At 39.2% G+C, this 16,533-nt stretch overlaps 1 protein-coding gene across 7 annotated transcripts in view; it reads left to right on the top strand.

Moving 5' to 3' along the window:
* Window positions 1-16,533, top strand: part of PTPRR (protein tyrosine phosphatase receptor type R) — a 253,812-nt gene that overhangs the window by 146,983 nt on the left and 90,296 nt on the right. For all 7 annotated transcript variants that reach the window (XR_014803634.1, XR_014803633.1, XM_084956339.1 and 4 more), the window contains 2 exons: window positions 1,931-2,041; window positions 14,154-14,416. Coding sequence is in view for 5 of the 7 variants with exons in the window: in XM_084956339.1 (XP_084812465.1) it covers window positions 1,931-2,041; window positions 14,154-14,416 (374 nt within the window). In the remaining 2 variants the exon portion in view is untranslated. The remainder of the gene's footprint in view (window positions 1-1,930; window positions 2,042-14,153; window positions 14,417-16,533) is intronic.

Below are 16,533 nucleotides of genomic sequence, written 5' to 3'. Positions count from 1 at the left end.
TTCATCAAGCAAGTATTTTCAGATTCTCCGTCAACTTACCATTTACATATTTTAAAAACATAACATGCATCGTTTCTTGCATCTATAAATTTATCTATTTCTTAAAGAAGGCAAGATATTACAGTGAGCATATCTTTATTTTACAAGCAAAGGAAGTGGAGACAAGCTATTTCAAGCAGTGGAAGCCTCCCTCAAATAGTTACTGTAACCACAGTTGAACTCAGAAGATCCTCTCTGTTCAACTCCCCACTAAGACTCACTTGAATTTCAGGATAAAAGTTTTTATATTTTTCAAGGCAGAATTTTTTTTTGTTTAACTTACAAATATTGAATGTATTTTATTTTTTTAAAAGTGTGGAAAGTTAATTAACAATGACTTCCAAGTTCAGAAATGTACAAGAACAGGTTTTGTTGAAGGCTTTTGTTTTGAGACAGTGGCAATTCTGTAGGTTGACTAGGATCAGCTGGGTGGTTCTTATTTTCCACATAGTATGAGCTGAAGTCATCCCAGTGGTTACATTGAGCTGGAAATTCACTTGCATTTCAGCCCCAGATGACCTCTCATTCTCCAGAGCCACTCTCCATGTGGCTTTTCATCATTGTCTACCTTGTTGCTCAAGGCTTTCTTAATTATTGAAAACAATACCCAAGGACAGAAAAGTATTCTCACTAAAGGGAAGAAAAGCAGACCTCAACAAAATATAATTTTAGAAGAGTGGAAGCATTTGACTTGATTTAGCCTTTTTATGTTTTTCCTACTTGTGGACCATTTGGTTTCAAACTAAGGTTTCTTTAACTATAAATCTCACTGAATTACTAAACTTAATTGTGTCATGAGACATGATTTTAGTAGATGTGCTTTTTTAAAAAGAATAGGTGAAAGAAAACTAAAACTCATTCACATTTTAATCATGCTTTTTCTCTACCCTTCTACCCCTCAAATAGTCAGCTAAGTAAATAAAATAATTTATTTTACCTTTTATTACCAAATAATTCTAGAATTTTTGATGTTCCTGTTGCTTTAAATAAAATATAAACCCAAACAATTCACCTAGGTGAAGTGGTACATTAATGTATTTTGACGAAATAGACTACTTTTCCCCATTCTTTTTTCGTTTTTTAAAGTTTTATTGAAGTATAGTTGATTTGCAATGTCGTGATAATTTCTGCTGTACAGCAGGTGATTCAGTTATACATATATTACATATACACACATCCATTTTCTTTCAGATTCTTTTCCCATATAGATTCGCACAGAATATTGGGTCCCCTGCTGACCGTCTATTCCATATATACAATAGCATGCATATGCCAGTCCCAAACCTCCAATACATTCCTCCCTGCTACCAGGCCCCTTTGATAACCATAAGTTTGTTGTCAAAGAAAAAGACTGCATGAAAAAAAGATTTCATGAAAGCAAAAAGGCGGGAGGGAGACAGTGATCCCCACACTCTTGCTCTGTTTATTAATGCATCATGAGATTTCGTTTGCACCTGTTTCACTTTTGTTTCAAAGTTAAGAGCAGTATTACAGCACATAAATCAGGGTGTTGGTGTTGTGGGAGGAGACTGAAAACAGAGTAAGGAAAGCTTAAAAACAATTTCCTCAATACAGAAAAGAATAGAACTCTATCACCTATGAATCAGGTAGTTTCCAAGAGACTTTGAGGGACATTTACAAAGCGGAGGACCTAATAAGCCACGTCGGGCATGTTTTGCTCCTGTACAGGAGATAAAATAATGTCTTAATGTATAAGGAAGGCAGTCTGATGTCTTAGATCAGTTTGAGAAGCAGCTCTGGCAGCAGGGGATGTAGGTGTGTTCTACTACACTGAATGGAATCCAGCTAAAAATATGTCTAGTGTCTGATAAGAAAGCCAGTCTCCTCAAGCTCTCATTTTAACATTGGACTTTCTGTTTTGCTTTTAAAGAAAAATGTTTTACAAGGACAGCATGAAGCGGACAAAATCTGGAGCAAAGAAGGATTTTATGCTGTTGTCATTTTTCTCAGCATCTTTGTTATTATAGTAACGTGTTTGATGGTAAGTTTGCTTCTTTATCTATTTTATCCTTTACTGAGCCCGCTGCTTAATATTATTGGATACATTGCCATTCAGAAGAATGTTGAAAAGACTGGGAGCAGAGCAAGACTCTGATCCTGTTAGATTGGGAATATTTCCTATCTGACAGCAGAGTGATAGCTAAAGGAAAACCTACAGGAATTACAGATTCTGACCTGCAGAATAAGACTGTAATTGCACCGAGGCTTTTAGTAACTTGATCAACCCTGAGAATGAAGCTTTAGAAAGTGATTTACTGAGGTCACTGAAGCCCTCAAAGTCATTAAAGTCTCATGGGCACACTTCAGACTCTATTTCTGCTTTTATATCATCTTTATGCAACTTGGGAAAATTTTTAAATGAAATATGTCTTAGGGGCAAGCTTACTCCTTAAAGAGTAAAAATAAGATTACCTTGTTTTTAAAGAGCCTGGAAAGCATTCGGTGAAATTCCAGGCATGAAAAGGAGATGATTATAGGCTAAAAGGCGAAACAGTCCATAACCAACTAAATTTTTAGGTAAATGAATAACATAAAAGTATACACTGCAAATAGCTCTGCAAATTACAGATTACAGACGGGAATCCTTTAAAGCATACTTCAAGTTAAAAAAAAAAAGAACCCCAAATAAATCTACACACACTAAACTAGGCAGCGCTTTTCGGTATTGAATGAGTTTATAGTTACCTTTCAAATAGAATGACAAGGTTTTCCTATTCTTTTGAAAATTCTATGATGTAACTTAAAATCTCTTAAGTTTACAAATGGGTTTTAATATTTTTCTTCCTGCGTGCTATGTTCTTTTTAATTTTTCACATTTTTAAAAACCTTCTTTCTTTAGCTTTTAAATGTCCCCCCGAAAGACATCCTACTAATTATTCTTCCTGCAATCAATAGTGCTGCTAAGTGCCTTAAGAGATTTTGTTTATTTGTGCTCATTGTCCTGGGAAGGGGTTTATGTTAGAAAGATTAGGGCTCAGTTTGGAGAGATAGAGGCTGAGTGGGTCTAAACTTGAAGAATATAAACCAGTTAAGGCCTTGACTAGGGTGAAGATGGGCATGTTTCCTAGAATCTAAAAATACAGAAAGTAGCAAGCTCCCATCCACCCTAGAGTTTCCACTGTCATGAATTCAGAGACATCTCCTATGGGCAAGGCATTAAGAAAGAAGGTTTTTAAAAATCGTGACATGTTCGACAAAAAAAGAATTTAAGAATTGAGTAAAAAAAATAGATTTTTAACGTCTTAAATGGTAGAGACTAAAGGAAAAGAATTTCAATGAGAGAAAACTGAAGGTTTTATGGCAATTTTGGCAGAGACCTCTGGGCATTTTTTTTAGTGTATTAGAGAGTGCTGTTCCTTAATTTGGGTAATTGCATTTTAAAATATGTGGTTCTTATTTTCTTTAATAGAGAAAATCTCAAGTGTTGTCTTCTCGCTTATGTCAGAATTAGGGTGTTTTTCTGCTTGGAACATGGGAAGGAAGGAGAGAATAGAAAGGGATAGAGAGTGGTGAACACGGAGATTGTTCAGGGAGTAAATGGATAAGATTCAGAAGAGCAAAGGCAAGAAGGAAAGGAGGAAAGTGCGGAAGCAGATTCACAAGCAGCTGGTGAGTACACGAGGACTGAGGAAGGCAGAGCAGAGCTGGCTGTTAGCATGTAACATGTGCTCCAGGGTCAGCATCTCTAACTCAGGGCGTGCCTGTGTCTCGGACATGACCAGATAAATCCCCACCTGACTTTTTGATCTCCAGGAGCAATAGGACCTGTATTCGCCACACCCTTGACTACCTGGAGCCGGGAAACTAACTCTTCCTTTCCCAATATCTTCGAAGCATCAGTGTAAAACTCAGAACTCTAAATAAGTCTGCTCCAAAGTTACTAGAACAAACCAAGAAAGGAATGTTTCAAAAGCACGTAGGTGATGGTTCCCTTATGGGGGTGGGTAGGCACATTCATCCATTCATTCAGTCCCCAAGTTCCTGCAGAGGATTCAGGGTGAGCCTGTTGTTGGTGCTGTAGGCAAAGGAAGGGACAAGACTGATAAGGTCCCGGTGCTCATGAGGCCTGTCCTCCAGAGGGGGACATAAATGATAATTAAATTAATATTTTTCTTAAACAGTGACCATACTCTATGGTTCCAAGTATATGACATTCTAGAAAAGGCAAAACTATAGAGACAGTGGAAAGGTCAGTGGTTGTGGGAGGGATGACTAGTTGGATGTTTAGGGCAGGAAAACTATTCTGTATGATACTACAATGTGAATACATGACACTGTGGATTTGTCCAAACCCACAGAATGGACAACACTAAGAGTGAGCCTTAGAGTCTAGACCTCAGTCAGTGGTAACATATCACTCTTGGCTCACTGGTGACAAATATGCCACACTAATGCAAGAGGTTAATAATAGGAGACATTGTTGAGGGAGGTAGGGGAGGGGGGGCATAGGAGAACTCGGCACTCTGCTCAGTTTTTCTGTAAACCTAAAACTGCTCTTAAACAATAAAGTGTAGGGAGTTCCCTGCTGGCCTAGCAGTTAAAGATCTTTTGTTGTCACTGCTGTGGCTCGGGTCACGGCTGCCGTGTGGGCTGATCCCTAGCCTGGGAACGTCCACATGCTGCAGTCATAGCCAAAAATTAATCTTAAAATTAAATTGTAAAAAGTGCCAGGAAGAGGTCATAGTGGGTGGAGTAGAGCAAGTGGAGACATCCAAGACATATGAGGATGTAGGGACAGAGCCTCCCTGGCAGAGGATGTGGCTTGGGACAGCTGAGGCAAGAATAAGCTTAGCCTCCCTGACTTGCAGGAGATGGGCAGAAGCTGAGCATTTGGGGCAGAGCTTTGATGTGATCTGATTCATGTCTTTAAAGGATCGCAGTCTCTGCTGGTGGAGAGTGCTTGGGGGCAGAGCCTGGGGTGAGGTGTGAGAGCAGGAGGACCCTTCTGGCAGCCCTTATATTAGCCTGCTGAGAAATAGGATGGTGGCCCAGAGTAGGGGAAGTGATAGAGATGGAGAGAAGTGAAGGGTTGGGATTTATTTGTAGGTGAAACTGTTGTGTACTGATTCTTTGGGAAGAAGAAAGGAAAAAAATAAAGGATGAATGAGTCTAGGTTGTTTGACTGACCACCTGGATAGTGGTGCTTCTGTTTCCTGGGAGAGGAATGCCTTGGAGATGGGAGAAGTGAGAGAGAAGAAACACTTCTGTTTTGTATTCCAACAATTCTTAAGTAAATCAAAGAAAGTAGTAGGAGTTCCCATTGTAGCTCAGCAGAAATGAATCTGACTAGCATCCATGAGGTCACAGGTTCGATCTCTGGCCTCACCGAGTGGGTTAAGGATCCAGCGTTGCTGTGAGCTGTGGTGTAGGTCGCAGACATGACTTGGATCTGGCGTTGCTGTGGCCTAGGTGTAGGCTGGCAGCTACGGCTCCGATTTGACCCCTAGCCTGGGAACCCTCCATATGCTGTGGATGTGGCCCTAAAAAAGACCAAAAAAAAAAAAAAAAAAAGCAGCATGTTATATTTCAAGCACAATCTTTAATTTTAATGTGAAACAGATACTTTAAAAAGGAACAGGGCAACCAGCAGTATATAGAAAAGAATTCGTATTTATAGAAAAAATAAATACTACCTGATAGACAGAATTAAGATGAAGTTAAGTTTATCTGATACAACTTAACCACTGACAAGTCAAAGGTTCACATTTAGGGACTAGTCAAATGTGATGCTCTAAAATAAGCTTATCTTTGTACACGTTCAAATGCTTTTGATAATGATCTCGATTGAAAGTAAGTTTTTAACTTGCATCTCTCAGTAAGAGTTATACTATGACTTTTGCGATTTCAAACAAATATATTCTGGTTTCTGTTTCCCATAATTTTGTTGATTCCTTGGCAAAGGAAAAGATATAACTCAGATATTTCCCCCTGGCATTAATTATATTTATGAAAGATCAAATGCCATTACTTGTGTCCAGGCCTTCCTGCATATCATAGAAATGAGGAGCATGTGGTTTTATTGTGAAATTACATAGGTAAACTGCTGTCATGGAGGATTACATGCTCTGCAACAATAACATAAGGCTTGGCAACATTTTTGAAATGTGGCATATTGTTTACTTTCCTTAAAATTTAAAAAAAAATGTATGTTGCCAGGCATAAAATTAGACATGCATGACATTTTCAAATGTGTGACTTATTTAGCACCTCTCAAATGTGAATGCAGAGTGGGTGGCGCAACAAATAGGCAAATACAATTTTCCAAGAAAAAATGTGTGGGCAGCTTCCAATCCATTCAGTCTGTTTTAGGTGGAGGAATATATTCCAAAGAAGAATTAGTTCTTAAACTTGAATAAATAATAGAAAGAACACCGTTTATCATCTACCTTAGACCCTCAGCACACTTAGCGGTTTATTAACAAATGCAGTGGTATTTGTGGAATGTAGGTAGAGCTATCTACAAACCAAATGGCTCCTGGAAAGCAATTTTAGAAAATAGCTGTTTGGGTCAATAAAAGCTCTGGCTCGTTAGACCGATAGAAGAGCCATCCATATGTCATCTCAAGAGTTTCATGGTCTTGATAGCTGAGGCAGGAAATTCTCTATCAGACTACCTACTACTGCCTAAGCATCACAAAGAAAATACATGTCAAAGGCAAACATAGATAGCCACTCTTTTCTCATATGTTATATATAATTCTTAGAGGTTTTTGTGAGGAAGACGGGACTAGATTCCTAGCTGGAGTGTTCAGGTTGCAGAACCATTTTCCAAAGGAGGCATGGGCCTCAAACTATTTTTCAGTGTTTTTCTGTGTTAATAAAAACCCTTTAGCTCAAAACACAACTCTCTCAATAATAAAAATAATAACAGTAATAATTAGTTTCTTCCATTTATTGCATGTTTGCTGGTACTAATTTTACTGCCTGGTGCTAAACACTGAGTGTACTTTTAAAACCACTTTACTGACACACAAAAAGCTGTACATATTTAAAGCAGACAACTTGCGTTTTAAGATAAGCATACCCCCATGAAACCATCATGACAATTTACGTCATAAATATACCCATCACCTCCAAAAGTTTCCTCCTTCCCTCTTCATTTATAATTATTACATTGTGTTGCGATAGGAACGCTTAACATCTATCCTTTTAGCAAAGTTTAAACTAGACAATACAGTATTATTAACTATAGGTTCTGTATACGAACACTTCACATATTTTAGTTTCCTAATTTACGGATGATTCAGAGAAGATTCAGAGAAGAGGAGTGACTGGACCAAGAACAAGCAGTGGGTATCTGAGAAGAGGGCTTGGAATTCAAACCCAAGTCTATCTGGATTAAAAGTCTAGGTTCTTTACTGTGATTTCATGTATAAAGGAGTCACCCTGTGATTTCTTCCAGTCCCTCAACCTGGTGAGCATCTACTTCTGGCCACAGAGGGGTCCAGTAATTGATGAGAATGCTGTGTTAGTGAGCGATGTTCCACCCAGGCAGAGGTGATAAATGTGTGCCACACCATACCTGCTGTTGACACGTCTGTTTTTGCACTTAATATCTAGTACTGGACATCATTTTTACACATCTGTCTCTTCTGGAAGCCTCTGAATTCCCAGAAGCAGAAACGAGGATTTTGTGCCATCTTTGTGTCCACAGTGTTGTTTCTGGAATGTAGTAGGAACTGATTCATGTTTATTCAACTAAAAGAAATGAATGAATAAACTATTTGGGAAGTAACTGTTAAACTACTTTAAAGGGCAAATGCTATGGATTGTTAGTTGGTGGCATCATTTTGAGATTTGAACATATTTTGTGTGTTACCTATGTGGTTTTTATTGAATTATATTTGACAAATAACATGCATAAATTTAAGGTGTACCACTTATGAGATTTTTTTAAAATGGAAATTATAAGCTGCAAAATAACTTGATAGGATTTTTTAGCTTCCTCTCATTTCTGTGTTTCTCTGATTTTCTTCCGGCTGTTATTTTTTCTCTTGCTATGTAGTCTTGACTTTACAGATCCTCTCATTCAATATTCCAATCTCTCTCCTTTTGCAAATGATCTAATGACTCTATTGCATCCCAAGATTTAAAGAACAAGCTCTTAAAGGGAAAGTCAAAATACTGACTTGCCATTGCCATGGTAAGATTTAAGGTTGAGTTTGGAAACAAAGTGCATTCATACAGAGAGAAATGTATAGCTATATTCCAGATGTCAGTCTGCCTAGAGAAAGATTTCCAAAGTGTGTGTGTGTGTGTGTGTTCACACGCGTGTGTTTGCTTTTTAGGGCTGCAGGTGTGGCATATGGAAGTTCTCAGGCTAAGGGGCCAATCAGAGCTACAGCTGCCGACCTACGCCACAGCCACAGCAACATGAGATCTGAGCCACGTCCGTGACCTACACCACAGCTCACGGCAACGCCAGATTCTTAATCCACTGGGCAAGGCCAGGGATCAAACCCTCGTCTTCGTGGATACTAGTAGGGTTCATTTCCACTGTGCCATGACAGGAATTCCATATGTCTAATATATTTTTCCAGAGGCTCTGAGAAAGAGGTTGGGAAGAAGAATGTAGGAATTTAGAAGATATGGGTAGAGCAGAAGGATTACAGTCATAATTCAGGAAGCCCGAATCCTAGACTTTATTTCTAACCTTCCATAAATCATTCAACCACTGTGGGTTTAAATGTGAAATAAGGAGATTATACCAGATGATTTTTAAGATCCCTTATACCAGTTTCTTGATGGCAGCACTGCTGACATTATGGGCTGGATCTTTTTTTTTTTTTTTTTACAGTTTAGTTGAAGCACAGTGGATTTACAATGTTTTGATAATTCCTGCTGTACAACGAAGTGATTCAGCTATACAGGTACACGGATCGATTCTCTTGAAGATTCTTTTCCCACATAGATTATCCCAGAATACTGGGTAGAGTTCTCTGTGCTTTCCAGCAGGTCTGGACTGGATAATTCTATCAAGGAAGGAGAGGGGCTGTCTGTGCCCTCTAAGATATAGTGTATGTTATTCACCTATATGGGTTTTTTAATTGAAATATATTTGACACATAACATTGTCCCCAGCCCCTGCCACTAGATGCCAGTAGCACCTCTGTACAAACCCCCATAGGACAACCAAAAAGGTCTCCAGAAGTTGCCAAATGTCCCCTGAAGAGCAGGAGCCCTGCCGGGTGAGAAACAGCACCTTAATTCCATGACAGCTACTCTGATACCTCCTAGCAACCTTTCCAGTTCCTTCCACATCGTGTCAGACAGCCCAGATCTCTCTGCTGAGTATGTAAGCCGTGTCTTAGAAGCATTGTATATTCTCCAAGTTCTGCTTTTCCCTAGTTTAAAGATGTAGAAATCAGTTGGTACACATACTACACAGGTAGAGATTAAGAAGTTGACCTCTAACCAGAGATGAAGTAAACAGATGACTGTAAAATATGTGGCAAAGGTTCTTCATCAAGAACATAAGCTCATGAATAGTAAAGAAGGACTTTGGACTAGAGCATGTTTTACACAAACATTGTAAAAGTCACCTGTCGGGAACGATGGAGAAGGCCAGTATTTCCTAGGCCCTCCCTTTTCTGTTTTTGAAATATGCGTCTCCAAAACCCCAATGTAAACAGACAAGTGAATGTTCTGATTTACATGTTATATTTAGAAGTGCAGAACTTAGAATATGTCATACATGCATGATCTTCTGTCAAATACATTTTTGTGAAGGTACAGGTATGTTTGTTTCCTTTTTCATTCAGGAAAATACCTTGCTTACAAATAAAAAAATAAAAAGCTCTCCCACCTTAAATTCTATTGCCTCATGTTTTAGTAGTTACGTATATTTAGCTTAACATATATGTGTCATCTAATTGATATTGTTCTAGTACGGGTTTTGTTGGTGCGGAATGGTGGCAAAGTGCCTTTTGAGGGTTCTAGAAATTGAAAAGAAGTAGTTAAGTTTAAAAGATCTCCCCAACCTTAGGCATCCTTAGGCATTATACACAGGGTAAGGGTAAAGGTAGTATTTTCTGTCCTATAGAAAGTAATTATAGGAGTTCCCGTCATGGCTCAGCAGAAAGGAATCTGACTAGTATCCATGAGGTTACGGGTTGGATCCCTGGCCTTGCTCAGTGGGTTAAGGATCTGGCGTTGCCGTGAGCTATGGTGTAGGTCACAGATGCAGGTTGGATCTGGCGTTGCTGGGGCTGTGGTGTAGGCCAGTGGCTACAGCTCCGATTCAACCCCTAGCCTGGGAACCTCCATATGCTGCAAGTGGGGCCCTAAAAAGACAAAAAGACCAAACAAAACAAAATAAAAAACAAGAAGAAAGTAATTATAATATGAGCAGGAATGGAGTTCCCTGGTGGTTCAGGTTAAGGATCTGATGCTGTCACTGCTGTGGCTCAAGTCACTGTCAATGGTTTGATCCCTGGCCCAGGAACTTTTGTATGCCATGGGCGAAGCGGAAAAAAAAGTAAGCGTAGGAAGACTTGTCACTCAGACATCTTTTCTCCTTATGTAGTAATATTTGTCACAGGAATATTTAGAAGGCATTGCTTTCAAAGTCAAAATTTGGCTTTAACCTTATCATAGTCAAAGATTACCACCAGTATAAGCGTTTCCAGGTTCTGGGGAAGTGAACTGACATTTAAGACAAGAAGCATTCTCTTTAACTTCTTGGCAGTTCAATTTATATCATGCATTTCTAGCTATAGCTCATAAGTGTGTAGTCCCTTTCCTTAAAGAGAGCTTTCAGAGTACAAAAGATACGCTCTTAGATGTGCTGGTGTTGAAACCTAGTACTGAGAGTCACATCCACAGCAGATGGGATTTCAGAGGGAGGCTTTTGAAGAATGACGGTTGGCAAAGAGCGTGGAAGGGGTGGGAAGGGATCAGACCTTCCAGCCTGACTCTGCCACAGCTGACTGCTGACTCTGGACTGGTCATATTATTTAGGAGACTGCAATTTCTTTAATGTGTGCTTATGTCAGAAGGACCTCTAGGGACCCTTCTAACTCCAATTAACTCTGTATCCCTAATTAAAAGTCACTTAACATATCTTCTCACCATTTTTTATTTCTCTGACCTCCTCAAACTTCTTTCTTGTTCTTAGAGTAGGAGATGCTGGAACTGAGACATAATTAAATTTAGTTTTCACTCTGTCTTTAAATAATTCTAGCGCTCCCTTTCGTTTTACAATTTCTAGTTCTTTAGTCCGTATTTCTTTTTTTTTTTTTTTTTTTTTTTTTCCCTTGGCTGCACCTCAGCATGTAGAAGTTCCCAGGCCAGGGATCAAACCCGTGCCGTAGCAGTGAGAGCACCAGGTCCTTAACCCACTGTGCCACAAAGGAACTCGCAGTCCTTCATTTTGAGACATGTTTCTCATGAGTTTGAGTATGGTTTTTTCAGGAAGGGTAAACAGGTAAATATATATTCTGAGACCTTGTGTATTTGAGAAATTCTTTCCACTGGCTTTTTTCACATGAACATCAGTTTAGGTGTGGGATTCATATATCCTTTGTAATAGGCATTTTCTTCTCAAAGTCAAAAAAAAATTACTCTATTTTTTCTCACATTTACTCTTCCTTAAATTGACATATTTTTTCAAAAAAAAAAAAAAAAACTAGGAACTTTCTTCATTCCATATCCCTAATTCCATAGGAACAGGCTGCAGTCTCTTTTGTTCACAACGGAATACCCTGTACCTCACACCAGGCGTGATGCAAGTGGGCCCTGAAAAATACTTTTGAATGACTTGCTTCTTTCTCATTTAATTCTGGTTTATCTTTTACCATGACTCTTCTCTGACGTCCATATCCCATCTTTTCTCTTGTTTTTAACCTTCATTTCTTTATCCTTTGCCATACATTCCAGGCAGTCTCTCATTGCAGTATATACCAGACTGTATTTTCTGCATTGTCAGTTCTGTTCTTTATTGCTTGAAAGATTTATACTGTGCTGCCGAGTTGTCAGTTCTTTGAATTCTTTTTTTCTCAACCTCAGTCTGATACCTCTGCATCTTAGAATGTTGTGTTTTTACTTCATTCTTATTCCTTTTTTATAATCATAATTCGTTAAACAAACTCTTTTATTAACCAATACATTCTGAGATTACTGGATGATGATTTTCTAAAAAGTTCCTGAAATAAATTCTTGTCAGTATTCATCCTTTAACAAGGAAAAAATACGCTTAGACTTTATATATTTTCAGTAGATTTCAAATATGGAGATGACTGGAATTTAAAGGAAATTTGAAAGAAAAGGAAAGAGCCTCAAGACTTGTGAGAATAGGAGTTCCTGTTGTGGTGCAGCAGAAACAAATCGGACTAGCATCCAAGAGGATTCGGGTTCGATCCCTGGCCTTGCTCAGAGGGTTAAGGATCTGGCGTTGCCGTGATGTAGGTCGCAGACATACATGGCTCAGATCCAGCGTTGCTGTGGGTATGGCATAGGCCAGCAGCTATAGCTCTGATTCGACCCCTAGCAAAAAAAAAAAAAAAAAAAAAAAAAAGTGGAGTAAATGTGATAGAAAACCGCCAGGACAGCCGCCTCCTCTAAAATAAGTCATTCAGCTAATGGATTCCAAAATTTAAACAGAGGAGTTTAATTGGCCTAAGGCTTTTTAAAGATGCAGATGTCATCAGAGCTATAGTTGCAGATAATGAGTTAAGTCACCACTTCATGTAAATTACTTCTCAGATCACTTCCTGAGAATAGACTTGAGGAAACAAAAGAACATTAATTTCTGCAGGAGTTGGAGTAGAGCAGTCAGCATCCAGAGAAGAGAAAAATATCAAATCATTACACTGTACACCTTACACATGTGCAATGTTATATGTCAATTGTATCTCAATAAAACTGGAAAAAAATAAAGCATATAAAAATATAAAAATGAATATTTTATTTATTTATTTATTTACTTGTCTTTTTAGGGCTGCACTCGAGGCATCTGGAGGTTCCCAGGCTAGGGGTCGAATCAGTGCTGTAGCTCCTGGCTACAGCCAGGAGCCACAGCCAGAGCAGTGCTGGATCCTTAACCCACTGAGTGAGGCCAGGGATCGAACCTGTGTCCTCATGAATACTAGTCAGATTTGTTTCCACTGAGCCATGATGGGAACTCCAAAATTAATGTATTTTCAAAAGAAAAGGTGGGAGGTCTTATAAAAAGGGAAGCCTACAGACAGGAAAGACAAACTTTGTTCACCTCACAATTTGGTTCTTCATAGCGTCCCAGCAAAGTCAATCCAATTCTTTTAAAAGTTTAAAAGTGAAGATCCTACCATTTCTGAATTGAATTAGGCATTCCAGAAAGAGCTCAGAGAATGAGCAGGATACTTTTGCTTTTTTCTACAGGCATTAAAAATTTTAAGGGGTTGGAGTTCCCACTGTGGCGCAGTGGGTTAAGGATCCAGCATTGCCTCAGCTTCGATACAGGTCACAGTTGCAGTTCCAATTTGACCCCTGGCCCAGGAGCTTCCATATGGTGCAGATGTGGCTAAAAAAATAAAATAATTTAAAGGGGCAAAAAAGAAAATTCTGGTTGTCCAAATTATTCTTTGATATATGCCCCAAATTTAATTTTTTTCAGGTATTCACCAGATACTCAAGTTAATATATAGCTAGTGCAGATATTTACCAACATTAAGAAATCGTGGTTAATAGCATATCTCTTCTTTAATACATTGCAAGACTTTATTCTTACATGTTGCATTGGATGCAAACCTCTGTTTCTATAAATTTGATGGCTGTTTCTTCTATAAGTTTTCCACTTTGGTCACTTGGAGAGGTTTACATGTGATCATACTGACATCTGGCACTTTTATAAAATTAGCAGATTTGTTTTGAATTATATTTGAGTAGATTCTATATTTAATATGTTTATGTTCCATAGCTGGACATAAATAGCATATCTTTTTGAAAACAAGCCATATATACCATAAAACTGAGAAATCATCTCAGAAAGCTATGCCTACTTGTATTATCATTAAACCTTACTTGGATTTGTCTCCTGGGATGGGGTGGAGAAGATCATACTTTGTTGCTGAACGTGAAAAAAATGTGACAGGAGCCCTTTCTCTCTCCATCTATAGATTCTTTACAGATTAAAAGAAAAATTTCAGCTTTCCCTGAGACAAGATAAGGAGAAAAATCAGGAGATCCACCTGTCGCCCATTGCATTACAGCCAGTACCGTCCGAGGCGAAGATAGGCAACAGCATGGTCCAGCCTGAGCAGGCCCCGAAGATACTAAATGTGGTCGTGGACCCTCAAGGCCAATACACCCCTGAGATCAAAGCCTCCACCTCTGTCTGCCCTTCTCCTTTCAGAATGAAGCCCATAGGACTTCAGGAGAGGTAAGAGATTTTTCTAGATCTCCTACATGTTCCTTTTTTTTTTTTTTTCCCCAGAGTATTCACCCACTGAAAAGGATAGAACTAGAGACGATTGGCCTATTGGGTAGAATCATTCACCACCAAGTGGATACCTGGAGGAAATGGTCTTTCTTGTCCCCTAAAAGAGTGTAGCTGCATTGTCAAAAATCTTGTAGCTACATCTGATTTTGTTAGGCTGGTATAGACCTAAGGCAGGTCTTCTTCAATTACAAGAGAGCTTCTATAGTCATTTATTGGGCACCTTTTGAAGGCCACTGAACTCTTTTGTTTCATTGTCATCGAAACTCTGGTGGATAGAAGAGCTGGGAATAAACTTAAGAGTGTTTCCCTCCAAAGACCACATGGTTTGGGGTAAGGTAGGAGGAGTCTGTACCACAAATTAATTTCTATACAGTTTTTCCTCTGCTTCCCTTGAGCAAACGGCAAATATGCCAAGCTTTACAACATTATTTTTGTTGCCTTAACCTGCCTTTATGATGTACTTATACTGTTTATTCCCATTTAAAGCAAATCTAACATAGAAAACCTAGAAAATGCAAAACAGTTAAATGAGGAGCTAATTCTTTGCTTCCCCAAAATGTTAAGTAAAGCTTTCCTATAGTATTTCTTAAAATAAGCTTTGAGTTTATATTTAAAATATGATTGGTTGGAGTTCCTGTCGTGGCTCAGCAGTAACAAACCCAGTTAGGATCCATGAGGACACAGGTTCAATCCCTGGCCTCTCTCAGTGGGTTAAGGATCTGGCTGTGAGCTGTGGTGTAGGTCACAGGCATGGCTTGGATCTCACGTTGCTGTGGCTGTGGCCAGCAGCTGCAGCTCTGATTCGATCCCTAGCCTGGGAACTTCCATATGCTTTAGGTGTGGCCCTAAAAAGACAAAACACATATATATGATTGATATATCCAGCATTGTACTTTAGAATAGTGGAGGAACTGAGAGCTTCTCAAGGTACACTCCCAGGCTCATTCTTTTATTTTTCTGTGTCTCCATTTTCTATCACTATTCTTGTTGTTGCCTTAGGTTTTTAGATCATGTATATAAATTTTTATATTTCCCATTATGCATGTGCACATGTGCTGCACACACACACACACACACACACACACACACTCTACCAAATGTCATTTCAGAAAATATAGTTTGAGGCTTTAAGAACTACAGAAGATAGGGGTTCCCATAGTAGCTCAGCAGGTTAAGAACCCGACACTGTCTCCATGAGGATGGGGGTTCGATCCCTGGCCTCACTCAATGGGTTAAGGATCCAGCACTGCTACAAGCTGTGGCATAGGTCATAGATGTGGCTCTGGTTCATTGTTGCTATGTCTGTGGCACAGGCCTACAGCTGCAGCTGTGATTTGACCCCCAGCCCCAGAACTTTGATATGCTGCAGGTGAGGCCATAAGAAAGAAAGAAAAAAGAACTAAGAAGACCAAGTTGGTTATTCAGAGTTCTTTGAAAGTATTGTCAAAGAATAATGAATAAGTGAAGAGAAACAGATTTGTTGCAGTGATCTCTGAAGTCCTGTGAAAGAATACTGGCTCCATAATAGATGGGAAATGGAGACCAGTCAAGTCATTCCTTCTACCTCTTCCCCACAACTACTTGTTGGTTTCCTTATGAATCCACTTGGGTCTCCATGGACCATTCTCTTCCTTGGATGCTTCCAAGTTGCTGTCTGGGCTGCAGTCTGGAAAAGCAGACAGGGTGGAACTTTCTCCCGGAGGCCAACCAGGAGTCAGGGGAACTAGACTCCAGACCCAGCTCTGCCCGTTTCTGGGTTGAATGGCTTCAGATAAGTCCCCATTCACCTCTCTTTCTTCTTCTGTAATATGAAGGGGTTAAACTTGACCTCTTTACTTCCTTCGGGTTCTTTTACTCTTGTTACTTAATTTAGTTTCATGCCTTTATGTTCGCGTCAAAGAGAAGCCTTGAAGCCAGCATCTGAGCCCCAGTGGTGTGGCAAGGGCAGAGCAGCAGAAACCATCTGCTCGGATGAAGGCGATAAGGACATCACTTTCTATCAATGATGATAAAACGGACTAAAAGTCAGACTAATTTTTTACTTTTATCAGGCACCA

Source organism: Sus scrofa, chromosome 5 (assembly GCF_054392235.1).
Source record: "Sus scrofa isolate SSC_HxYL_T2T_F1_AM1 chromosome 5, Sscrofa_HxYL_maternal_Yorkshire_Landrace_v2.0, whole genome shotgun sequence".
Classification (NCBI taxonomy): Eukaryota; Metazoa; Chordata; class Mammalia; order Artiodactyla; family Suidae; genus Sus; species Sus scrofa.
Note: the sequence above shows the minus strand (reverse complement) of the source record. Positions and strands in the feature narration are given on the sequence as shown.